At 26.5% G+C, this 27091-nt stretch overlaps 3 protein-coding genes across 8 annotated transcripts in view; 2 read left to right on the forward strand and 1 right to left on the reverse strand.

Moving 5' to 3' along the window:
• The first annotated feature begins 11 nt into the window (after positions 1 to 11).
• LOC127062432 (T-complex protein 11-like protein 1) lies at positions 12 to 4291 on the forward strand. Of its 3 annotated transcripts, none has more exons than XM_050990652.1 (9): positions 12 to 150; positions 1639 to 1777; positions 1932 to 2039; positions 2157 to 2448; positions 2524 to 3042; positions 3119 to 3303; positions 3376 to 3542; positions 3628 to 3950; positions 4120 to 4291. In XM_050990652.1, exons 2-8 carry the CDS (start codon positions 1767 to 1769, stop codon positions 3876 to 3878), a joined length of 1533 nt encoding a protein of 510 aa, XP_050846609.1. In that variant the 5' UTR covers positions 12 to 150; positions 1639 to 1766; the 3' UTR covers positions 3879 to 3950; positions 4120 to 4291. The 3 variants fall into 3 exon arrangements, with proteins under 3 accessions (XP_050846609.1, XP_050846608.1, XP_050846610.1); XM_050990651.1 differs by lacking the exon at positions 12 to 150 and adding an exon at positions 904 to 1160; XM_050990653.1 differs by lacking the exon at positions 12 to 150 and adding an exon at positions 904 to 1160 and having other exon boundaries at positions 3628 to 3939.
• Positions 4292 to 5068: 777 nt separating this feature from the next.
• LOC127062435 (retinol-binding protein pinta-like) lies at positions 5069 to 8608 on the forward strand. The gene is made up of 5 exons (XM_050990655.1): positions 5069 to 6241; positions 6643 to 6802; positions 7238 to 7343; positions 7472 to 7841; positions 8070 to 8608. Exons 1-5 carry the CDS (start codon positions 6088 to 6090, stop codon positions 8141 to 8143), a joined length of 864 nt encoding a protein of 287 aa, XP_050846612.1. The 5' UTR covers positions 5069 to 6087; the 3' UTR covers positions 8144 to 8608.
• Positions 8609 to 8899: 291 nt separating this feature from the next.
• The window catches only part of LOC127062429 (ABC transporter G family member 20), a 48776-nt gene continuing 30584 nt past the window's right edge, over positions 8900 to 27091 (reverse strand). For all 4 annotated transcript variants that reach the window (XM_050990645.1, XM_050990643.1, XM_050990646.1 and 1 more), the window contains 13 exons: positions 24701 to 24961; positions 22365 to 22679; positions 21795 to 21902; positions 17750 to 17843; positions 16145 to 16312; positions 15452 to 15586; positions 14876 to 15018; positions 14520 to 14727; positions 13979 to 14156; positions 13539 to 13725; positions 12959 to 13224; positions 11386 to 11472; positions 8900 to 11153 (listed from right to left, as the gene is read on the reverse strand). In XM_050990645.1, the coding sequence (XP_050846602.1) occupies positions 10939 to 11153; positions 11386 to 11472; positions 12959 to 13224; positions 13539 to 13725; positions 13979 to 14156; positions 14520 to 14727; positions 14876 to 15018; positions 15452 to 15586; positions 16145 to 16312; positions 17750 to 17843; positions 21795 to 21902; positions 22365 to 22679; positions 24701 to 24961 (2365 nt within the window). In that variant the 3' untranslated portion in view covers positions 8900 to 10938. The remainder of the gene's footprint in view (positions 11154 to 11385; positions 11473 to 12958; positions 13225 to 13538; positions 13726 to 13978; positions 14157 to 14519; positions 14728 to 14875; positions 15019 to 15451; positions 15587 to 16144; positions 16313 to 17749; positions 17844 to 21794; positions 21903 to 22364; positions 22680 to 24700; positions 24962 to 27091) is intronic.

The raw sequence follows: 27091 nt of genomic DNA on the forward strand, positions 1-27091 counted from the left end.
AACACCTATTTAAGGGAGCATACGGAATATAGGAACGAATGACAGGCGGTGCCAAGCGATATACTTTTATCGTGACGATCGCGATATATGTATATACGTATATGCGATAAATATCAACGGAATATCGATTGTTTCAAATTATATTCATACGTACGTATATCCTTTACCAATATTTTTTATGATTATTTAAAAAGATTTTAAACACGATATATATATTTATATTATATTAATATTTAATAAATTAAACTGTTACAAGATGTAATTATTTACTTGACGCGTATATATATGTGCGTAACTATTTTAACAATTTTTTTTTCTATTAATCTTATTCCGATTAAAATAGGTAAACGAAATCGTTACGAGATTTAATTATCTACTTGACATATATTGTTATTCTAACAAATTTTATTTTATTTCATTTTTTTCATTAAACTTATTTTGATTATCATAAAATTATAATAAAACATCAATCGCATTATTTGACAATCAAGGGTTATCAGACTTTAACCTTGGGAATACCGGTTTTCTCCTCTATCTTTTATCGGTTAATAGAGAACAAAGAGGCATACAGATTTACGTGAAATTCGTATGACCTTCACAGGTATCCTTAAGGTAGTCAATATGAATCAGCATTCCTTTTACGGCGAATCAATGTCGTCTGTCCACTTCGATATTTTTAAATTGTGTTAATACGCGTCATTTCTTAAATCTGTTTTCTTCTTTATTTTTTTCCTTTCTCTGACTAGTTGAATTTAAAAAATAAACGAATATTAGATTCCATATAATCTTTTATCGAATATTTTTTTAATGTCTTAAACTATCTTTCGTAATATTCAAAACTTTTGGCGGTAAACAATTATAGAGTGCGCTTTACGATTGTTAACTTTTGACAAACTTCATTCTTATCAACGTCAATCTTACCAAAGTTATGTAAATCACATTTGTAAATACAGCTGTTCCTGTTGTGATTAAATTGTCATACAGTGAATGTTTCGATTTATATATCATACATACGTATACATATACATATATACATATATATATATATATATGTATATATATTGTAAATTTTTGTTAAAAAATTTCAAGTATCGATCTACTTGTCAATATTAGAAAAGAGGAACAGCTCAATATTTTTGTGAATCATATATACAAAAGAGGTAATTTTTACAGATACATATATATATTTATCTTTGCAATATATAAAAATATCTTATCTTGAGGAAATGACGTCATATCAATGATAGTTTGTTTTAATAATAACAATAATAATTTACATATTTATTAATGATATTAGGGTTAGTTTTTTGTTTCTTATTTTTGTTAATATATAAAATATTTATATAAAAATGATCTCCCTACTAACTATACAAAGATATCAATTACTAATTTTTTAAGATGCCTTGATTTTGTCATATTTTTTATTCATATAGAAATAATTGCAATGATTTAACCATGAAACAAAGAGTAAATATATATTTATATATAGTAGTATTTTTTGTCAAAGATTTTGTTTATATTATCATATAAAGAAGATTAATTAGATAAATGTTAATCCAGGATTTGATAAAGAGTAACAAAAGAAGTCTTGAAAGTATTTACAGGACGGTTACAGCATTATAGATGTTCTTTTTATAGACAGTATTTGACCTCCTTCTCTTCAGGAGCCAAAACAGTCAACTAGCAGCTGCTTTTGAGAGCAGATCATGTCATAGCAAGTGAACTCTATATAAACATAGGAATAAAAGATATTCATTCTAGTCATCATGTCTGACAAGTATGTTTTATAAATTTTCTTTATTATATCTTAAATAAATCATTTTATTAATGTATAAAAATAAGGAACAATGCTCTTTTGGAAAAGATTTAATAATTTTACAAATTACATTATATTAATATAGTATTGATTATTCTAATATTTTGATTTATAGAGATGAAAAGAAAAATGATGAGGCAAAGTCCAATGTTGATAAGCTTAACATTCCTATCGAATGTCCAACTTCATCTCGCCAAATAGAAGATGATAATCATGCAAAACAGTAAGATATTTTTTATATATGCATTTTAATAAAGAAATTTGAATATTTTAGTGAATAACATTGAATATATTGTTTTTTTGTATATTGAATTTTCTTTTATTAACACATATAAAATAGACAAGGTATACAAAATATGATAAGCGGATGGACTGGAGCGTCTCCACCGAAGTTTGTGTCTCATGAAGAAATTATAAGAGCTGCAAATGGAATGACAAATATGGCTTTGGCACATGAAATTGCGGTGGATAAAAATTTTCAATTACAAAAATTGGAACCAGATGATGGTACTTTTCATAGAAAAGTTAAAGAAATAATGCATAAGGCTTTTTGGAATTTGTTGGCAGAACAATTGGATGAAGATCCCCCGATTTATACACAGGCTTTTATTTTATTGAAAGAAATTAAAGATGTAATTAAATTAGAAGTTCACATCATATTATTACAATGTATGTAATCTGATATCAAGCATTTCTTTTTTTTGTAGACACTGGATGAACTTGTATTATCACATCATTCAAAAATTAAAGAGAATATTAAAGAAGTTCTTGATATTGATTTGATTCAACAGCAAGCGGAAAAAGGTGTATTAGATTTTCGCCATTACGCAAATTATATTATTTCTATTATGGGCAAAGTTTGTGCACCAGTTAGAGATGAAAAAATACAAGAACTGAAAGAAAAAGAAGATGTTATTGAAACATTCAAAGGCATAATGGAAGCTTTACAATTGATGAGATTGGATTTAGCAAACTTTACTATAACTATGATGAGACCAAGTATTGTTGCCTCAAGTATTGAATATGAAAAGGCTAAGTTTGCAGAGTTTCTAAAAATTAATACAGATGGTTTGCATTATACTAAAAAATGGTTGTTGAAACATCTTAATGAAGAAGAAATTGCAAATGCTTCTAGTCATGATAATCCTGTGAGACACATTACACATCGTCTCTTAACTGAAGCTTACCTTGATCTCCTGGAATGGGATTTTAATCCAGATGCAGAAGTGAATACACATATATGAATACACATATATATAATAAACATTGCAATTAAATTCTTCAATATAATATTTCTTGCAGACTTTGATGCTTGATCAAGGTAGATTGGTAGAATTACGCGATAAGACCAGCAGATTGAGTATAATTGGTTCTATATTATTGTTAACAAATAATACCGTTGGTGCATCAATACAAGGTGTTGCTAAGTTCAAAATTAGTCTAAAAGAGGATTTAACAGTGTTATTAGATTCGGTACATTCAAACAAGTAAGTTTCACGATTGCTTTTCATGTATAATATATCATTTTGTATGTGTACATGTGCATGTTTCATGTATAGGGATTTAGAAAAGGTAATGCCAAATATTGTTTTGCAAGTGATAAAAGACCTTAAGGCAACATTAGAAGAAATTGGTGCTGGAAATTTATCAACTGATTTAGAAACATCATTGGAGGGGCAAATAACAGATTTGATTAAACCGGATCATAAGATTAGAAGCCTTGTTAGTAAGTACAACAAAATGTTTTATCTAATAATATATTCTTTTTTAATGTATTAAATTATTAATTGTTTCCATATACATTTTCATAGATTTGAGAATTAGACAATTTTTGCAAAGAATTATACAATCTCAGAGTGCTATTCCTCAGCAAGTACCAATTGGTCTTTCATCTCTACAAGAAGAATTAACAGCTATAGCAGCACAATTTTTAATACTCGTTTCTCATAACAGAAGTGTGTTTGGGGAATATTATCAAGAAATTGTCAGTAATGTACTTTCTTCTACATATAATAATGATGTGGTAAAGAAGGTAGAACAAGAGAATTCAATTGATTCATAAAATGAGAATTTATATGGTTTTATATCATAAAACATTCAAAAATCTGGGAATAGTTTTACAAGTAAATACTATGTATGTATAATTTATATTTCATAAACTAAATGGTTTTTAACATACATGTTAATATATATTGAATTGTTAAAAAGCGATATGAATTGATTATCGTAATTTGACATAAAATAATATGTCAACTGACATATGTCGATACTAAACTAATCTAAGAAATAATTTATTTTTTCAGAATGATTTAATAGTAAGGGATAACACAATCATGGCAGTATCATGCATAGGGACCTATTGCCACTAATACTAATTACTTTTTTGTACTTTTATTAATTTAAAGTACTTCAATAATATATTCATATGTTTTATAAAGGTTTATATAACAATGAATATAAAATAACACTTCTTTATATTTGGTGTCGTGTAAAAAGATCTCTTTGCAATAATATTTATATAAAGATTACTTCAGAGGATAAATTTGTACGTATTGTATGAATTTATGTATCATATATATATACATATATACATATATAAATACGTACACGTACACGTATGTGTATATGCGTATAGAATTTTCTATATTTGCCGTGGAATATTATTATTAATCAGAATATAAATTTTTTCATTCCATTAAAAAGTATAATCTACATTTATATATATAGAGTAGATTTATCTTTGCACAAATAATCAAATAATTTTTTATTTCTCTGTTCATTCCACTTCTATTTACAAAACACTTTCTTTTTTTTTAGGTTTCAGACGCTTCCTTTTAAATATTTTGTAACATAAATATGCATTTGTTTTAACAGATCAGTATTAAGAAAGAAAACTATATATGTGTGGGTATATTTACAACTGTATATACGACTATTGGCAAATTAATAATTAAAGGACAAAATATAAATGCAGTAAATCAATATGTAAAGCCAATGAAAGGAAAATGATGAATTCATATTTTTGGAACGTTGTTTTCATTTCAATTATAATAATGTGTTTCTTGTACGATTACTACAACTGCATATATATATATATACACACATCATACATACATACATACATATATATATATATAACACATACCAACACGTTTTATTATCTTTTGTTTTTTTTTACCGCTACCATAGTGCTTTCCAGTTATAGAGTTAAAAACAATGAAGAGAACAATTTTGTAATCTTATTACAATGGAATTGTATATTACGTATTTTTGCATTAAACATTAACAAGTATGATATATTTTACAAATTAACAATTACCTTTAAATATATGACTGTATAACATTTGTACAATAGATTAATATCACGTTTTTGTTATTCATACGAGTAGTAGTAGTTTATTGTTCATAGTAGAAAAGAAATATTTGTACAACAGTGTAGTACAGCACTAAATTAATTTAATTATTTATATATGTCGTTATGTTTAATATTCTCAAGAGATCAGTATATAAAACAATGCAATTCTAAAAGATTCTAAAGATTACTTGTAAGGTTTTATTAACTTTGTATTGAGAGGAATATTTGAAATAAATTATTAAACATATAATTTTTTATAATATACATACAAAAATTAAGGTATAAGTTACAAAATCCGTTTCTTTTATCTTTTTTCGTTACATTTATTTTATATATTATAAGTTAATGTCATACGATTTAATAAGTAGTATCTTACACTATCGTATGAGATATTTCATTTCTTTTATCTTCCACGATAAAAGAATAGTCTCGATAATTATCAATGTCAATTGAATAGAAATTTCCGAAGGTCGTTCGTTTATTGTTGTTCTTCTCTGTTTAAACGAAAATTTGTCGCAGTCATGTAATTATGTGGGTCGAATAAAAAAAAATTTATTCGATAAGTAATAATTAATGATAATAAAAATTATTCTCGCAAGATTAAAAATCATTTTTCTTTGTCAAGTCATTGTAATCATAATTCGCGCTATCTTTTCGTCAGATGGCGCAGTAGATCATCATTAGATTTATTCCGTTCTTACATCGATTCAGTTCTCTTGTAGATCATTTTTAGTTAAGAAGATTTTCCTAAATAAAATCGTTTCGCTCTTTGTGTACAAATGACAGATAATTAAAAAAAGTGACAATTTCTTAAAATAAAACTAAAGGATCACGTAATCGAAGATAAGATAGTTTTTAATTGGTGAGATAACGGATATGTAAAAAAAGTTGCATTTATATTTGTAACTTATATAGAATGACAGACTCAAAAGTTTACGTTTGTCAATTATCTCAAAAGGAAAGGGATTATGCAGCGGCAAATTTAAACGAGACAGATGACAATAGATCGCAGAAGATCGAAGAAATACGCGAATGGATTTTAAAAAATGACAATCTGCACGCTTGTACTGGTAAGCGATTAAATCGTTTCGTATTTATTTAGATTTCTTGTTTGTATTTCCTGCATTTATATTTTTAATTTGTTTGTTTATAGATTTATTATATTATCTCTATTTACTCGTATTATTTCTATGAAAAAATGATACTTCAAAAAAAAAATACGTTATATTATCTATATGTATATGTATGTATGTATATATATATATATATATATATATATATATATATATATAATATTATAACAATTTATATTTTAATAAAAAATTAAACATTAAATTAGAAAATTTAAAATGTACAACATTTATATTTTCTATATTTTAATTTTTATCTATATTTTTTATATCTTATAAAATTGCTTTTTCTTGTATTCCTTTATTTCTTTTCTTTTTTCTCTCTCTCTTTTTTTTTGCAGACGACTTCTTCATTCTACGTTTTTTAAGAGCTTGCAAATTTAATATTGAAACAACGAAATATAAGTTTTGGAATTATCATGAACAAAGAGGTAACAGTCCAGAATGGTACGCAAATAAAGATCCATTTCTGGTAGAATTACAGGATATGTTTGAATTAGGGTAATTCTAATCATTCTATGTATAGGATTGCTCTGAAAGTCCCTAGATGGAGGACAGAAGTTCTTAAATAATTTTTAAAAATTAATTTGAATCTTTCTCAAGACTTTTCAGATCAGGAAAAAAATAATTATGATAAATTTTCAAATCAGAAAAAAATAATTATCATAAATTGTCTCGTAAAAGAGTAATCAATTTTTGACACCTGCTAGAAATTTTTTTGTTCCACTTAAGGACTTTTGGCACATCCTGTATTTAAATAGATTATGCATACTCTCTTACGTAATCATATACGATATATAATCGTTCAATCCAATGATAAGGCAATTCTAATAATTTTATATTAAATTTGATACTTATAATTATACGCATTTATATTAATCACGTATTTATGTAATTATATATAATATATATTATATAATAATATACTTTCTATAGAGTATTTTTGCCAATGAGAAAATTAGATAATGAAGGGAGAATGGTGGTTTTAATTCGAATCGCCGCCCATGATCCTAATAAACACAAGCAAGCGGATATGTTAAAGGTAAAATTAAAATCATGATTTCTAATGTAATTTGAAAATAAGTCAATTTAATTTTACTTCTTATTAGTGAATTTGAAAAAAAAGTTCTAAGTAAATTATGTAATATTTTTATTTTGTTGTTGTTTTAGGCTTCTTTGATGATCTTGGATCTCGCAATAAGAGAAAACGAATCCGCTTCGTTGCATGGTATAATAGCTATTTTGGATTTAGCGGGTATCTCTCTTGGTCATGCGATTCAATTTTCACCAAGTGTTATTAAAAAGTTGGTTCATGCTTGGCAAGGTTGTTATCCTTTAAGAATACAAGCATTAGAGTTTATAAATTCACCGACTTATGTCAATGTTGTCTTAAACGTATTCAAAAATTTTATGGTCGACAAACTTAAACGAAGAGTACACGTGTATACGCGCGGAAAGAAAACTTTTCTCGATATAGTTCAATGTGATATATTACCAATCGAGTATGGTGGTACCGACGGATCTATAAATGATTTAAAAGGTAAACTTTTATAAAATTTTTTCTTTCCTTTTTTTAATTCGATTTCCCGATTCACTATCTTTTTTTTCTATAATTATGTTTGAATTAAAATAATTCAAATAAATTCAAATGAAAAATTAAATCTAATTAAAATATTATTGCGAATTAATTATTCTTTTTTGTCTTTATATATTGAAATTTACGGTTTATTTTTTTTTATTTGTTATTACGTATTTTATACATTTGCAGATTACTGGAAATGTCAAGTGGAAGAAAATCGAGCGTGGTTCGCTATGGAAGAATGTTATAAAGTTAAAAATTAAATAAAATATAAATATATACATATGTATATTAATGGTAAAGTTTAGGAATTTTGCATATAAATCTGGTATTATGATCATCTCGGAGACATTGTAAAAGATAATATAGTTTTAACATATTAATATTTAAGATATAACATAAGAGGATGCTGAAGGACAATAGGTGGAGTCAAAAGTGTTTAAATAATTTTAAAAATCAATTACTTTTTTTTCGCGTTTTTAGGCTAGTAATTAGGATTGTAATTTTATAATTAGAAGAAATAAAAATTAGTTTGAAAATTTTAATTAATATTTCAAATCACTTAAAAATTTTTGACTCAACCTGTTACTCTAATATTTTTATTTTTATACGAATTATTCAGATTATTTATAGAAGAGATGTACAATATAAAATATTATAATATTAATAATATAATATTATATAATATTATATACATATGATCTTTAATAAAGTTATTCATCAACTTACGTTCATAGTGTATAGATAAATTTACTAAAAAGTGTTTATTAATTGTACACACTTTTGTACTTTTAAACATTAAATCGATATCTATTATGTATCTATCATAGTTATGATATACATTACAACGTAAGAATATCATGTATCTAGGTCTCACTGAATGGAAAGATCGTTGCATATAGAGATCCACAGACCAATGGTGACTTTATTATTTTATACTATTACTGCTATTATTATATAAAAATCAAAGCAAAGGGAATAAATAAAATGTCTTATAAAAAAGAAAAAAAAAAGAAAAATACAGTATTAACAGTTTTATTCGCATTTCTATATTTAAAGGCTACTGTCGACCGAGCTACTGACGTATCGGGCCATAATATACAAATAACAATATGTATTTCAAATATTCTATTATATATTGACAATATAAAAACTTTCACACATATATATGTATATTCATATACATATATACATACATACGTACATACAAACACAGACATGTACACATCCACACCCACCCACACACACACGAACATACATACATACATACATACGTATATATGTGTCCGTATATATACATATGTATGTGTAATTTTTTATTGTTACAAACTTATTTGATTTTCATAATATTTTTTTCACAATATTGTATTTTCGCTTATTTTCAAATTTAATAGACAAAACTGCAAAAAAATGTTTAATGAACAAAACGTGTTTTCGTTCTTACTTAAACGATTAAGACATGCATATATTAAAAAAAATGGAAGTCTTTCGTTGTCTTTTACATATCATTTCACATGACACATCGATTATGGATTAAACAACAAAACAAACAAAAAATAAAAAAAAAAGAAATAATAACATAAGAGTATAGAATAGAATAGAAAAGAAAATAGACATACACACGTACACATATTCAAAGTCATGGGCAAGTAAAATCGTATTATCAGCTAACCAATTATAATAATATTAATAATAATAATAATAGTAATAATAATAATAATAATAATAATAATAATAATAATAATAATAATAATAATAATAATAATAATAATCTTCATGATCGACATATTAAACTAAGTTTTTGTTCTTGTCCTCTTTTTTTGTTCTTTTTTGGTTTGTTTTTTTTTCCCTTTTAATTATAATCTACTGTTCTATTCTCGTGGACAAGTTTACCGGGCATCCATAAACGTAGATGCTTTAAAAATATTCTGTGAATGTATGTAAGATGACTAAAAAAAAAATATATATATATTTATATAACGAATATACACAAAGAAATATATATGACCACGCTTTTCTTGCATCCTATTTTTTTTCTTATTTTCTTTCAAGAATTAACGAAAATTTGTTCTTGTGGGGGAAACTGTTTACGATTCATAAAAATTTGCTGGCCATACTAAATCAAGTTTTGCAAGTAAATATTCTTGAGATAACGACGATAACTATGTATACATACATACGTACATACATACATACATAGATACATGCATACATACATGCATATATATATATATATATAATTTTCTTCTATATATATTTTAATTCCGATAGAATGTCATTAAGAAAAATTAATAAAATTGTTCCACCTTCCCCACCCTCTAAAAATATAAACATAGAATTTAAAAATTTATCGACGTATGCCTTTATAAAGTTATTTTAAATAATATATATATATATATATATATATATAATATAAAGAAACGTTAACAAGTAAAAAATAAAATCTTAAGTGAAATAGCGAAAAAATAATACAAAAACATGCATGCACGAGTACATACACTAACACTCACGCATGCACACGAACACATACGGAAATATGCACGCACGCATGCACACAATCATACCAAACTTAAAATCATCATTTTGGCAACACATATATACACATACGTTCGCGCATAATCATCACATGTCGAAGTGATGATTTACGGAGGAGACGGATAGAGAAAAGAAGTGAGAGGAGAGAGAGAGAGAGAGAGAGAGAGAGAGAGAGAGAGAGAAAAAAGAGAGAGAGAGAGGAAGAGAGTGAGAGAAAAAATAGAAAAGAAACGTTATCATAATTCATACGATCATTTCTTTCTTTCTTCGATCTCCTCCACCACCTTTTATTCTTCCTGATTCATTCTCCCTCAATACAATTACAATGATATGAACAAAGTTAATTTTTAATTTATAATAAGAAATATTCTTTCATTTTTCTCTTCAACTTCGTCTCCCTCCAACTCTCACTCTTATTTCGATTTATTAAAACTTTGTTCTATTAATATAATGCAACCGTTCTCTCTTTCTCTCTCTTTCTTTCTCTTTTTCTCTTTATGTCTCTCTTTCTCTCTCTCTCTTTTTATTTATGTTTGAACTTAAGGACCAGCATGCTTATCGTGAGGAACAGTACGATCCAAATGATGGTAGATATGAAACCATTGTATACATCTGGCTCTGATATACTCCAACCACGAGTTAGCATAGAACGAAGTGCCGTAGTTGCCATCGTCAAGGGTAAACCTTGCGAGACATATCGTAAAACTGTTGGCATACCCTCTATGGGCCATATCACACCTGAAATTAATGATTAAAAAATAGATCAATTGACAATATTAATAATTCAGTGTACAATTACACGTACGTATGTATGTATGTATAAAATATATGTAGGTAATAAGGAAGAAATATATTACATATGAATTATTTTATAATTTTTTTTTTTTTATAAAAAGAATTGAAAATAAAATATATCAATCGAGATCATTTTTAATGAGAATCGATTGCTTTAAAAAATGTAATTACATACCGCTGAGAAGAAGTGTGGGATAGAAACTACCCAGGGCCAATTGGATGGCGTTTCTTTCGAGCTCGCAAATTGCCGAAATTACGAATCCTATTAAAATAAGAAAGAAGATTAATATATCGATGGATTGAACTATTGATCACTGAAAATATGTATTTTTATTATTATTTATTTTTTAATTCTTTTTAATTAAAAAAAAAAAGACATTTATTCTTCATTTCGTGGAATATATTGTCGTTATACAAAAAAAAATGTAAATGTAGATTAAAAAGAAAAAGTTAATTTTTAAATCTTCCACCAAATAAAAAAAGAGGAATAAAAATCTCTTAAAGAACAATTCTTTCTAAAAAAATGTTGTGTTCTCTGATAAAAATTTGCAATATTTTGAACACCCGGTACATATTTAATAATACAGCATTATCATATTAAATTAAGTATAACTTAAACTTGAAGAAAAAGCAAAATGTTAAAAAATTCGTAATGTGACAAATAATTTTTACAATAACAAAATGAAATAAAATTTAAAAAATAGAGATAATATACTATAGTATTCATACATATATACATATTTAAGTACGTGACTTCAAAGTTACGCGGTGTCATAGAGGGATAACTTAATCAGGTTAAGTATATGTTTTCGAGTGAGCTATGTTATGTTATTGTTACGTGTAAATCATTAATTAAAGAGCTTGTATAATTTAAGGTAGCTTTTACGCAAGGAAGATTTCTTGTCTATATATATATATATATATATATATATATATATATATATATATATATATATATATGTGTATACATATATATATGTACGTATGATTATGTGTAGGTATGTATATACAGATACAAATATACGCGTAAAATGTTTCGCCTATCGGATCTAGTTTTTGCGTAATGGGACCTGCATCCTGTGTGAACGTGTTGCGTAAATATGGCGTATTACAAATCAGAGAGCATTGAAAAACATTTCTAATGGGATAGTTTTATGAGCTCGTCCGAATTAAGAAATCGCAAGCTAGCAAGCAAACATTAAACGGATTTGTTAATCCGCAATGAATGCGAAATATAAATAATTGTATATATATGTTGATGATCTCGACTGATTATAAATCATTTGAGAAAGGGACAAATGTTAAGATTTCTATTTTCTCGTATGTGACAAGAAAATATGAAAAATTACATATTTGCGAAATATTTATGAATTAATGTATAATGCAAGATTTCTTTTTCTTCTTTTTTTTTTGTAAAATTGAATTGTAAATTGATATTTCGATGTATATATATATATTTCTTTATTTATTTATAGCAAACTTCAATCATAATTTTATTATTAACTATTAGGTTAATAACATAATAGCTCCCTCGAAGACACGTATCTTCTATCTATTTATTTATATATTGTGTATATACACATATGTGCAATGAGTTAATGTTACGAAATGAAATCTTCGAAAAAAATGAGTTCTTTTACAATGTTGAGATTTGTTTCGTGTATTCTTTTTAAATTTGTTTTTTGTCTTTTTAGAAACATTTCAAAAAAGAAAAGAAAGAAATTGTAAAATTTGTCATATCTTCTTACCGAAGCACATGCCGCAGAGACCTTGAAGTATCGTCAATATAATGACCCATCCTATTTCACCTTTGCATTCGACACGGAAAACTAATATCATGAAGATCAATACCAATGCTGTTTGACCGCACATAACGACAAATTGAGTTACTACATGGGAGAATAGTATTTCACCAGGTGTTACTCCCGCTACCCAACTTCTGTCCAATAATCCTTCCATTCTCTCGATGATCAATGCCGACGAGGTCAAAGCAACTGCCAGGAAGAACACGATGCTATTTTTCGACAAACAAATCACATTTCATTTAGGAATGAAAAAATACGTCTTGTAGTAGTAGTAGTAGTAGTAGTAATAATAGAAGTAATAATAGATTTATTTTCCTTTTTTCTTTTTCTTTTTTTTTTTTATATACATTAAGTGCAATATGTTACAACGTGCGTAAGAAACGAACACATCATTATAATCACGTTTCATTGCGTTCTTATCTTTTTCTTTTTTTTTGTGTAATTGCATAGTTACACAAAAAAGAAATAAAGAAAAAAAAATATAGAAAAAAAAAATATTTACTTTGAAAATATTTCAACTCACGTTAGTATCACACCGGGTGCAACGAAATCCGTAAAACTTGGCTCGTTCGATCCATAGATCGGATCCTTGAATTGAATCGGTACGTCGGCCAACTTTGAATTTTCTTCGCACGCTACCAAAAGATCTTTGGCGAAATCCCGATAAGAATATTGTAGATCCCTCATCAACATCAGGCCAACTTGTTGATCTGTAATGATAGAGAACTTTATAGTTAAGTAAAAAATGTGTTGAGGATTGTGTTTAAAAAATACGTATTAATTATTTTGGAATTAGAAATGAGATATTGAATAATAATAATAATTGAGAGAACGTTTATCCTTTATCCTTTTCACCTCAAATATTTACATAATTTCATACAAAATGAAGATTAATTTATATAATGGTTCAAGCGAACTAATTTAAACGCTTAATAGCGTATTATTGATTTAATGGAAACTTACTAGACATATCTAACCAAACTCTGATCTCACTTTGATCGAGAGTTTCGTCATCAGCATCCCTTCCAAGAACCATTCGTGCGACTAAAGCATCCGTGAAATTTTCTGTGAAATACAGCATTCCCCATGCTTCGCCGTTCCGTATGGCATCTTGTGCTGCCTCAGGATCCGGATAATAATTCTTGTCAAATAAATTCACAGAATATATTAAAAATGTTTTCTTCCTTTTTTTTATCTATATAATACTGATTCAAATATTTATTATATGCTAATCATTTATTTTACAAAATATTTTTCGCCATATTAATTAATATAACTACTGATTAAATAAATATAAGTGAATTTTTATGGGACATCTTTTGAATTAACATGTAAGATTGTTATGCTATATATTCAAAACATATATGGCTAATCAAACAAAACTGTTAATATTTTTGCAATTAGCGATCTTAAATATGTATTATATCATTATACTTAAGAATAGGTTTAAATTTTTTAAGCATCAACATTTGTGTTGATCAGTATTATTAATAAAAATCCTTACCTTTATAATCGTTTCGTTATTGAGAAATTTTAGATATCGACAACTCAGTAAAGAGAAATCACAGCCTTCCGAGACAGGACACGACATATTTTCAAAAAACACTTCATGGTTCACTATAGCTAACTTTAAACCTGTAGGATCCCTTCCAATTGCCAAACAGAAGAGTATCACTTGCATGACTGGTAATGCAAAGATGAACAACATAACACTAAACAATCAACAACAAAAAAATTATAAAAAAGAAATTATAAAAAGAAAAAAATAAATATATTCACTATTCTGACAGAAAATTTTTTTTTCTTTTTTATGTGTATCATTTTTATACTTTTTATTATATAGTATGACTTCGTACTTACCCGATATTTCTCCACATACGTAAGAAATTCTTTTGCAAGAGGGCTCTTATTTTTCCTACGCTAGTAATATTGTAACAGTCTGAAAAATTACTACATTCCAGTGTAGAGTCAGCTTTACTTCCGTGTAATGATTTGTTTGTGAGCTATCAAAATCATTAATATTTTATATTAATTTAATACATGTATACACACGTACACAGAGTGTTCCAAAAGGTTTGATTCATGCTTTAAGCGCGTTTCGAGGAGACCTCATAGAACAATATTTTAATAGTAATAAAAAAATATCTTCTCCTTTTTTTTTTAAATGATAACGATCGCTTTAGAGATTCTTACGGAAAATTTTTATCGTATTTAAATATACGTCTTAAATTTACTGCGGCCATCATTGATTTCTAATTAAAAAGTTATTCTATGGGATCCTTTCGAAATATGGATCGAACCTTTTAGAGACAGCTTTTATATAAATTAACGTACACGAAATGAAAGTTAGGAAATATCGTCTTTCTTGTTCTTTTTTTTATATATACAGATTTTTTCTTAAATCAAAAGGAAAAAAAAAATCATATAATTTCTTACGTCATAATGATTGCCAACGCCATTCGTCGAATCATGAATGAGAACTTCTTTGCTTTGATAGAAATTTAGACCAACCACGCCTGATTCTTCCGTGACGTAAACTGGTTCTTCTTTTTTTCCCCAATTTAAAGAAGCCTGAGAAAACGAAGGAATAAAATTGACAATTTTTATTGATTATATATCTATATTTTTTTTTGTTTTTTTTTTTATGAAATTTTTTTATATACCTTAATAAATACTACAATATTAAAAAAAAATAAATAAATAAGTAAAGAAAGAAAAATTGGTATATGAAAAGAAATGTAATAAATATATTGCTGAATATTAATAATAAATATAATTATATATCGATATAATATTTGTTAAATATTAAATATATTTAATGATAGAAAAAGAATTATATTATTTGGCACATTTATATTTAATAATAATATATTTTTATTATCGTATTAAATAATATTTTTTTCTTCATTTATTTATTTTAAAAATTACAAAAAAAGAAAAATCTTGAAATAAACAATGAATATAAATAGAATTAATTGTCTTGTTCTTTCTTTTTCTATTTTCCTCGTCAAATTGGTGTTGTAAAAATAAATAAATAATTAATTAAATAAATAAGCGATCATATTCCATTAATATAGTATGTTCAATCAATTAATTAATCAATATTATATACAATTATTAGACACTTACCAAACTAATATTGTTCGAAATATTTAATTCCGTTGCTGGTTGGGCATATTGACCTTGTCTTCTGGACAATTTTAAAAAGACATCTTCGAGTGATGTACAATTGTACATCGTGAGAAGTGCCCGTGGTGATTCCTCGGCTAATAAACGTCCACTTCTCATTAATCCGATCTACAATGAGATAGAAAAAATAAGATATTAAGTATGTTCAAATGTATACACATTAGAGGCGTATTTAGAGTAAACTATTAATCGATAAAAAAAAACCAAAAGAATACAAATTTATTATTTAAAAGATTTTATACTTTTATTTTTTTTCAAATTGATTTTTTTCGGCAAATACTATTTATTTCTTTCAATTTTTGTTGTGCTCTGTATACACCAACCCCTTTCTCTTTTAACTCCATCATGGCGTTGAAATGCAAAGCAAGTGACGCCCTAATTGCACGATCCTAGATACGTCTCTGACATATCTACATAAATACATACATAAAAACAAAATTGTATGTACATATGTATGTATGTATACACGCATTTGAATTTAAGATTTATCTAATCAAAATATGAAAATTCGTGCGTTGTCGGGTAGAATCATATAAAAAAAAAAATTAATCGTATATGCATCGTATATAGGTATCATCGTTAATTGATTGATTAAAATATCTTTTTTATTTTATTTTTCCTTCATACTGCGTTGAATATCAATCGTATAACTATGTCATTTATTGCATATCTTACTATCTTATTAGATCGCACTTGATCATTTCTTTCTATGAAAAAATTTTCTTCGATATTCAAGGCAATGGATTTCTTGAAATGTTCGTAAACAGTATTGTGTAATAATTTATAGTATATATATGAATATATATATGCATACATATATAATTATTTATACACTCGTATGATCGGAAATTTGTTTCATATGTATGTATTTTAAATTATTTATGTTTATGCATGTGCTTGAACGAAATAAAATTTTAATTAATTTGAGAATTATTTAGCGATCTTATTAGACGGAAATCGATTATATAAAAACATTACTTTTATTTTCTATTTTTTTTCTTTTTAATAATTTAATGGAAATATTTAAAGCAGTCATAATTTAATATTGCAAAGAAAAAAAAAAGATAAAAATAAAAAAGTGACTAATCAAATATATATATCTATAAATTAAAATTAATATTTTTATATTAATAATATTTAAATTTTATATTTAATAATATTTAAATTTTACGAATGCACTATTTTTATTTAAAAATTGGCTATATTCAAATAATCGTTAGATCATTAGATAGGACTCATGTTTATATAACATTTCTTTTCTTATTTCTATGCATATAGGAATATAGATATCGGTGAACCTTGATCGTTTCAAAACCTGAGAGGCACATTCTATAAATTTAAATATCCTTTAAAATAGTAAGTGTTAAGTTCAACAAATGGAAGTAATCAAATGATGAATCAAACTACTTTATTAGATAATAAATATAGGGAATTATTTAATATTTCTTGAATTCATCAAATATTCATAAGTTCTATGTAAAATTTATTTAGAAGCAATATTTGAGGTTTCTTCCCTTTGTATCTCTTTTTCTTTCTTTCTCTTACCGTATGAGCTTGTCGTGCCTCTTCAATGTAATGAGTCGTGATGATAACTGTCTTGTTGCCATCTTTGGTTATCTGTACTAGATGATTCCAAATGCTGAAAGTCGATTTTATATTAATTTTAATCAAACTGGTGAATATATATATATATATATATATATATATATATATATAGTTCATACATTAGTATAGAAATATAGAAATATGCGCATATATTATTTTTTTTATCTCGAGATAAAAGAGACAGATAATAATGAAATGGACAAATAAAAAAAAATCTAACAAGAGATCGTTTTGTAAATTTATATAATTTATATATAACTTTAGAGTTTACGGCATAGTATAAAGTGTTACAAATTATTTTCACTAAACCGTATAAAAAAATTCGTATTCTATTTTATTTATAGAAAAAAAAACGGAAGGAAAAAGACAAGATCGGACCAAATCCTTTTTTTTTGTTGGTTAATTATGTTATTGCAAAACTTCCATGTATTTATCTATGTGGAACAGGTTTTTTTCTCTCTCTCTCTCTCTCTCTTTCTCTCTCTCTCTCTCTCTCTCTTTTTACATATGTATGTAAGAATGAATCGCAGGTAAAAACGATTTGCAACTTATGTGGACACTTTATTCTAAGTAATATTTTATTTCAATGTTTTTCTGTTTCAATATAGATAGATAAATCTATTATAAAAAAAAAGAAAGAACATAATAATTTTGTAATATAATTTTTGGATTGGTAATAAGCATAAGAATTTCACGGTTACTATTTTTGAACGAAACTCGATGAATTCCTTTATATTTTATTACAACGATAAAAAAAGAAGGAGAAAAAAGAAATAAAAAGCAAAAAAGAAAGAAAGAACGAAAAGGAAAGTGTAATTTTTTGACCATCACCAAAAAAAATATCACATTTAAAATTTATAAATACACATTACAATAAAATATATAAATAAATGATTGTTAATTGTCGTATAAAATATTTTATATATATTATTATTATTATTATTCCAATAATTAAAAAAAAAAGAGACAAGAAAATGTAAATATAGATCATATTATTTTTGGATCAACCATTCGATCGTAAGAAATTTACATTTAATATTTCCGTTTTAAAACTTGGTAATAAAAAAAGAAGAAACTACAACGACAAGGACGACGACAACAAGGGCGACGATGATGACGAAGAAGACGACAACGACGACGACGACGACGACGACGACGACGATGTCGATAACGACGACGAAAACGACGAAGACGAAGATGACGACGACGACAATATCTCATGTATTATTTAAACGATCATTCGAGCGTGCACTTTTTTTTTAACACGCCTTAGGCGTAACTTAGCCGTCATCTTACGATTTCTTCGTACCTTGACCTATGGCACTTACATTAAGTAATATTATCTCGAAAAACAACAAACTACAGTATACTAGAAGATTATAGTTGGTATTGTCGTCTTCTATTTTTTCACGTCAACGATCAATCGTGATGCAATTTTAATGCGAATGTTTAAGAGAATTACATTATATTTCATATACATATCTCACCTATCGTATATATATATATTTTTTATATATTGCACACATATACGCAGGTATAATAAGAAATATGTACGTAAATAATTTGTAACACATTAAATGGTACCTCCTACATATTTAATTCCGAAATTTTTCAATATGTGCCCTATCTATATCTATCTAGATAACTTCGTGGAAAATTATGATCGAACGAACACGAACAAAAGTGCGATTATTTTGAGATTATATTTTTTGTTTGTTATTTCTTTTTTTTTTTTACGAGGTCATATCATACGTGGAAATGTACGATAGAAATGGTATCTTATAAGATCGAGTGCACGTTTCTTCGTAAAGAATAAATAGAGATTGCATTCAAGTATAATTAAGAAATATATTCTTCTTTATTATTTGTTTATCTGTCCTTTTAATTTTTTTTTTCCTTGAAAATCCATGCAACTTTTTTATTTCCTTGTTTATTCCTTTTTCTTTTTTTTTTTGAATTCATTTATGAACGAACGTAGCAGATACGTATATATGTAGTACGTACGTATATACGTGTGTATCATGTTAGAGTTCGACAAAAGTATCATAAAATATGTTTTTTCTTTTTCTACCTTCGAAGAATCCAAAGATCAAAACTAAATCGGATTTGATTAACATAGTAGATATGTGTAAGTATATGTATGTACACGCGTATACGTGTTAGGAATTCGATGAAATTATATAATAAAATATACAAATGCAATCGATATTTTCTTTTTTGTCATAAAGACCACATATCTCTGTTATTTTTTTTTTCGAAAAATTTAGAGAATAAAATTACATTGATTTATGATCAACGTTATACACATACACACAAAAATATGTACAACGTTGATATAAATTCTAGCACGCAAAAATATCTGTAAGTGCGCGCACGATATTGGCTCGTACGCGCAACGGAAAGGATCGGAAAAAAGAAAGAAAAAAAGAAAAATAAGAAGAAAAAAAAATATATATATATATAAAACGAGAAAAATTTATGAGAATTAATGACTTTTTTTTTATGATCAGAGAAAGTAGATTATTTTTCTACGAACTATCGTGGACGTATGCGCGTATTTGACTCGACCGTAACGAGTATTATGCGAAAATATCCTTACGTTATTCCTGCATACATACGTACATATATATTAAAACGAATAAAAGAGTGTAGAGAATGTCGTGATTTATCTTGAAAGTAACCCGTTAACCCATAGTAATTATATTTTAAGTATAAAAATGATTTTACGATATGAATTAGGATAATCGTTTGGATAGTTTTGAAAAAATTAAAAGAAAATAAAAAAAAAAAGAAAAACCATTCTACGTATTTAACTACGTAATCCATGTATAAACATATATGATAAATAAGTATAAACATATACTTCGAGTCATGATTCGAAAGATGCGATGTGAATTCGAAAGGGAAGCGAGTAGTTTCGTTGTAAACTTTCTCGGCAATTCGTAATTGGATGTCGCCATTACGTCCGATACGTTACTATGCGTGCTCTCCGTGAACGGCCATTACCGATAACATCTTCTATCTTTTTTTTTGTTCTTTTTCTTCTCCTCGCACGAAAGATTAGAAAAAGAAAGATTACTATGTAAAAGAAAAAAAAAGGTAAAATGAAAAGGTAAAATAAAAATAAATAAATTGTAAGAGAATAATTATCCGGAAAAAAATTTTTTTTTGTTTAGATGACAAATGACTCGAATAAACTCGAATAAATCGGTTAACAACAAGTTTTTATGGTCGAAGTAAAATAACGATTCTCGCCACTATCCTTTATTTCTTTTTTATACTTTTCTTTTCTTTTATTTTCTTTCTCATGTCAGAGATAAATTATGTTCGATCTCGATAAAAAAATATAGAAAAATTTGAAATGTCGAAAATATTAATATACGTACATATGTATACATCTACATGCATACATATATATATTATATAATATAAATATATATTTAATTTATTATATGTAAATGAAAAATATTTGAATACTTAACATATTCGAAAAAAAATTGTAATTGAAAGTTTCTTTGCATGTGAAATAGATATCTAAATGAAATCGTACGATTACAAGTTAAAAATATATCCTTTGTTAATTTAGCATAGTAAAGAAGCGAATATAAGACATGAAAGCATTTCTCTCTTGTAGTCGTCGTCGTTCGTTCCTTTCAACGTTCATTCGGAGATAGGAGAAAAAAAGAAAGTTAGAAACGCTTAGCTAAACATAGACAATATTTGATCATGTATCTATCCTAGAATCGATTCTATCATTTATGATGATGGATTTAAAATGTTATATTAAATTTGAACAGACATAATAAAATGTTTCAAATTCGATTGAGATCAACGTGAATCGAGTTGAACGAGTTTTGCCTTTGAAAAGATCTATAGAAATATATCGAGTGATTAGAAGTAATGGAAGGATTTATGCAAAAGAAAAGTATCTTTAACGACAAATTATTTTTAAGTATTCTACTTTAATGAAATGCAAGGAACTTACCTTTGCCTGAGTAACGGATCAACGCCCACGGTTGGTTCGTCTAGTATTAAAAGTTCAGGATCGTGCATGAGAGCCACTGCGAAAGATACCCGTCTTTGTTGGCCACCACTATTTTGTAAAAAAAAAAAAAAAAAATTAAAACAAATAAACCAAAAGATTTTTTTATCGAAAAAAGACTATTTTTCTTTTATAAATAACTTAAAAATTAAAAAAATAAATTTTGAATGTAAGAAAAATGTCGGAAAATAATTCTGTTGGTTTCCCATGTAAAAATCTTGTAATACAATAATAAAAAATAAACTCTTTATAAGATATTATCGACTATTAAGATTTTTATTAAATCATGTTTGATATTTAAATAACGTTTGACATCGATAGAAGCCATATTTTAAATATCTTTTTTGATTTATTTCTTATCTTCGATATTCTGCAAGTGCTTTCTTTTTTCTTCAGACGAAACATGTATAAACATAACAACATATAAGAAAATTTCTTAAACATGCTGATGTAAATGAGTTTAGATGTACCAATAGAATTTTATCGATATGAATACATGTATATAGTACCTACCTGAGATTTTTAACCAGTCGATTTTGCGATGGCAAATCCAAGAATTGTAATAAAAAACGAAGCCTATCGACGATTTCAGCCGTGTCCATGCCAAATATCCAACCGAAGTACAACATAGTTTCGCGTATAGTAAATTCACCGTATAAGGCTATTTCTTGTGGCATATAACCAACTCTTTTTCCAGGTACACCAGAACCTTTAGTACCAGGTTTACCACCTAAAACCCAAATCTCCCCGGAATTCAAGCGTCTTTGGCCGACGATGCAAGATAGCAATGTTGTTTTACCGCAACCGCTAGCACCCAAGAGACCATATCTATCGAGAAACATTAAGGTTTTTAACTGAAGTCTTTTTTTATATTTACACACCCGTTACGTCTGAATTATCACCTTCGTCATTAGTTCTTAAGATCGAGGAATTGTATTCTTCAAGATCTTCGTTCTTATTTTATATAATTTCTTTTTTATTACCAATTTTATTGATTTTATACAAATAAAGGGACGACACGAGTAATCTATTAAATTCGTTAAGATAACACGAGAAAGTTTTATTTTCGATAGAACTATGATAAAAAGTAATGATACATATTTCGTGGTAACATAATCGTTCCATAAAAACTGAAGATATATATTACTTGGTAACACGTCAAAGAACGTTTCACAATAATTTCTATATAGTTTCGCGGTAATAAAATTCCGTTCTCAATTATTCCTTAGGAAACTTTCCTTCCGTCGAAAATGGTAAAATAGTTTTATGTTGGTCGTTAATATTACGAGAATAGACATACTGAACGATTATTACATCTGTCTAATTTTATCATGGCAAATAATATCTGTAATATCATTGAATAGATCTTTTGGATCATAAAAAGACATAAAAAGAAAGAGAAAGAATTTTATTTAATTTGAATAATAATTACGAATGATCGTCTAGAGGTAATTCGAGTAAATCATTTTCAATTGTTCTTGAAGATTCTCTTCGTATTCTATTTTATTAAGAACAAAAAAAAGAAGCTTTTAACGCGCACGCACACGCTACATATATACATAATAGAGAAAATAGTTGTTCTACGTGCTGTTTATTTACGTATTACGTTTTATGTTTCTTATGTATCGTTTATAAGAGCGCACGATAGATCTATTTATCAAAATGAAAAACGAGATTGAGAAAGAGAGAGAGAGAGAGAGAAAGAAAGATAGATAGATAAAATGTATTTCTGTTTTCGGATTTTGCGAGATTGTTTCCTTTGTCAAGAGCAGGTTTCAACGTAAGAAGGACAAATGAAATAACTATGTAGTATGTATATATTCTATCTAATAGGATTCCAATTACGGTGACGTCATTTACATACGTCGAATCGAACATTATAATTCATTTTCTTTTGGCTTGTCTTTGGAATAATAAATAACGTAATGATTCAACGGAAATGATATAAAGATTGTTCTAACTAGAAATTGTAGCACTACTTGATCTATTGAGTTGAAAATTTAAATTTAGATAGAATTAACAAAAACAAAAATAAAACAAAGCATAAAATCAAACAAATTTAAATATCTACGTAAATCTGTTTATCATAGGCAATTTGTATATGAAAAAAAAAGAATAAGAGAAAGAAAATAAATAGATACAAAGGGAAAAGAATATTATTTATTCATTAATGTTTAATTGAACATTATTGAGCATGATCAAACAAAAACGTTGTTTACTAGTTATTGTTTAATATCCCATCAACCGCTTGAGCGGGATTAAAAAAGAACATTGTCTCGATGTCATTGGAAAATAATTATTATTTCTTTTTAAACTTTCAACGTACGGCACAATTTTATGTTGTATAGAATATAGTTACTAATCATAGCAATAAAATAAGTCATAATTATCCGATAATTTACGAGCTTCGTTATAAAACGCAAGAAAGTTCAATCAGTGGTTGTATGCTGTTTTGATTAGACTTTTTTTTTTGGTTCGTTTCTTTTTCTTTCTTTTTCTTTCTTTAAAACATGCACGTTTAAACAGAAAGTTTGCTTAACCAATTCAAAGATATTTCTTTTAATTTATAGAGATTAGAAATAAACATGTTATTTTTTTCATACTTTCTCGTTTTTCTTTTGACAAATATATATAATATGTTATAGATATTCGATAAGTTCGTATAAAAATTTTATTTAATATACATATATTTTTTAATGTAATCTTACATTAATAATATTATTAAATAATATTACTATTTATATATATGTTATATATATGTTATATATATATATATTATATTATATATAATATGTTAATAATTTATTAAAGAATGTATCTAATATAAAATATATATTATTGATACTTACATAGATCCTTTGGCTACCGTCATACTAAGATTTTGTATAACATGATTTGGATTTTTACTACTGCCATAAGTTTTGAAAGCGTGTCTAACGCTAACAGCCTGTTGTCGATTCCACGCTGCGCTGTTTAATCCTGGCGTAGCCAAGACTGGATTCGTTGTGACCATCGTCAAATCTACGTTACTCTCCGTGTTGTTTTGTATAACATTCATTGAGAAATTTGGGTTTATTATACCCCCACCGCCGTCCGCGGTACTATCACCACTGAAACATAAACAAACACGGATATTGTTTTATTTTGGTGAAATTTAATTTCATTTAGAAAAGTATTTATTCATAAGAAAATAATTGAGTGTAATAAATATATATATATATATATATATATATATATATATGTGTGTGTGTGTGTGTATTAATATAATTTATATAATTTGTAATATTATTTTATATACGTATATATATCTATATATCAATTATTATTATGTATATCATGTAATTTAAATATATTATATCATAGTATATTGTTCTATTCAAAACTAATTTATATATAATTGTTATCACACATACACACACACAAATACACATTGAAAATATATCGATAAATACATAGATGTGAATTTCTTTTTAAAATTTAGGAATATATTTACAGGTGTGTATATATATATATATGACATACTATTAGGCGTCCATTCGGAACAGCCTTCGAGCAAGGTAAATCGATCTTGTAAATCTTAGAGCACGAGGAACTCGTACCTCTGGATCGCGTACAGTTTAGAAAGAGCAAACGAGAGTATTATGTAAGAAGACGGCTTTCTTTTCGCCGTGTTGACGATCGGCCGTTTCTGTGGACAACATATATACTATATACATCTATATATATATATATATATATATATATATATATGTGTGTGTGTGTGTGTGTGTATATGTGTATATATATATATAGATATATATATATATTTCATTCTACGCTGTTCTTTTATTTAATCACTATACTACGTACATATGTATATACGTGTATCCTCTCTCTCTCTCTCTCTCTCTCTCTCTCTCTCTCTCTCTCTCTGTATATCTTTTTTTACAATATATCATAGTACAATTTATATGCATATATTTTATAATATATTGTATTACAATTTATTTGTATATTTTAAAAGATAATTTAAATATTATATATATATATATTACATTATGTGTATACATATATACAAGCTAAATATTGTAAAATGAAACTATAAATTTAAAAGAGACTTTCTCGACAACTACCTAACGAATAATGTTCGTCATTCAACTACTTGTCAACGTCATTTCTATCAGGAAATCTCGTTTCTTCGGCACAACCAAAACGGAAAAAGATTAATAAAGTATCTTGTGGTTCCGGGCAATCGATTTATCGATAACTTGTATTATGCGGGAACTGTTTTATAACTCTCTGTAGATATTTATCGATATCTATCAAGCTTTACAAAGATCTTACAATACTATCTCGATTCTATTCTATTGTATCATATATACTTACTCATTTATTACTTACTTGTTACATCAAACTATGATTCTATTATTAGTTAAAAAATAATTTTAATTAGATAGGTATATCTATCGATATTTCCTTTTCTATTAAAGAATATAATTATTATTAAAATTTTATTTCGATCGACCATGTCTAATTACTTTCTATAAATAAGAGTCATATTTAATTTTCCTTTCGTGCTTCGTTGAAAGTTAACAAATCGATCGGTATGAGTTACGTATGTATATCTAGATATGATCGAGTCACGCGTATGCCTGAATGTGCATATGCGTGTAGTTATATACGTACGCATGTGTATACATTCGTGAATTCTTGCGGTCAGAGCGATTAAGATCGTGGAATATTTCAGATTTGTAAACGTTGATCGTCCAGTTTCTTTGTAAAATGTTTCACGATTTAACTGGAAAAACTTACGTTAAGTTGATATTTTCCGAAACTTTCCATATGTTAATTTCTTTATCTATCCTTTTTTAGTAAAAGAAAAAAAGAAAATAATCATGCCTATTCGATGTCTATATAATTTCCACGCAGGTATATTTTGTATTCTACAAAAGGAAAGATCATTAAATGTTTTTATTGAAGTGCATGTATAACTTCCTCGTCTATGTGATCATTGAAATCACCGATCAACATGTTTCTTTTTTTTTTTCATCGGGTGATTTCAATGATCTCTTTCATTAATTTTATTATCGTTTGAAATTTTTTCTAGCAAGTATATGTTTTATATATTTTATAATCACAAAGTGATTATATATTATTTATAATGAATTATCTCTATTGGACTATTAAGTATCGAATCAAAATTAATAATTAACGAGATATGTAATATATGCAGTATGCTATGTAAATAGAAATAGTAATAT

The sequence above is a fragment of the Vespula vulgaris genome, chromosome 3 (assembly GCF_905475345.1).
Source record: "Vespula vulgaris chromosome 3, iyVesVulg1.1, whole genome shotgun sequence".
NCBI classification, from domain to species: Eukaryota; Metazoa; Arthropoda; class Insecta; order Hymenoptera; family Vespidae; genus Vespula; species Vespula vulgaris.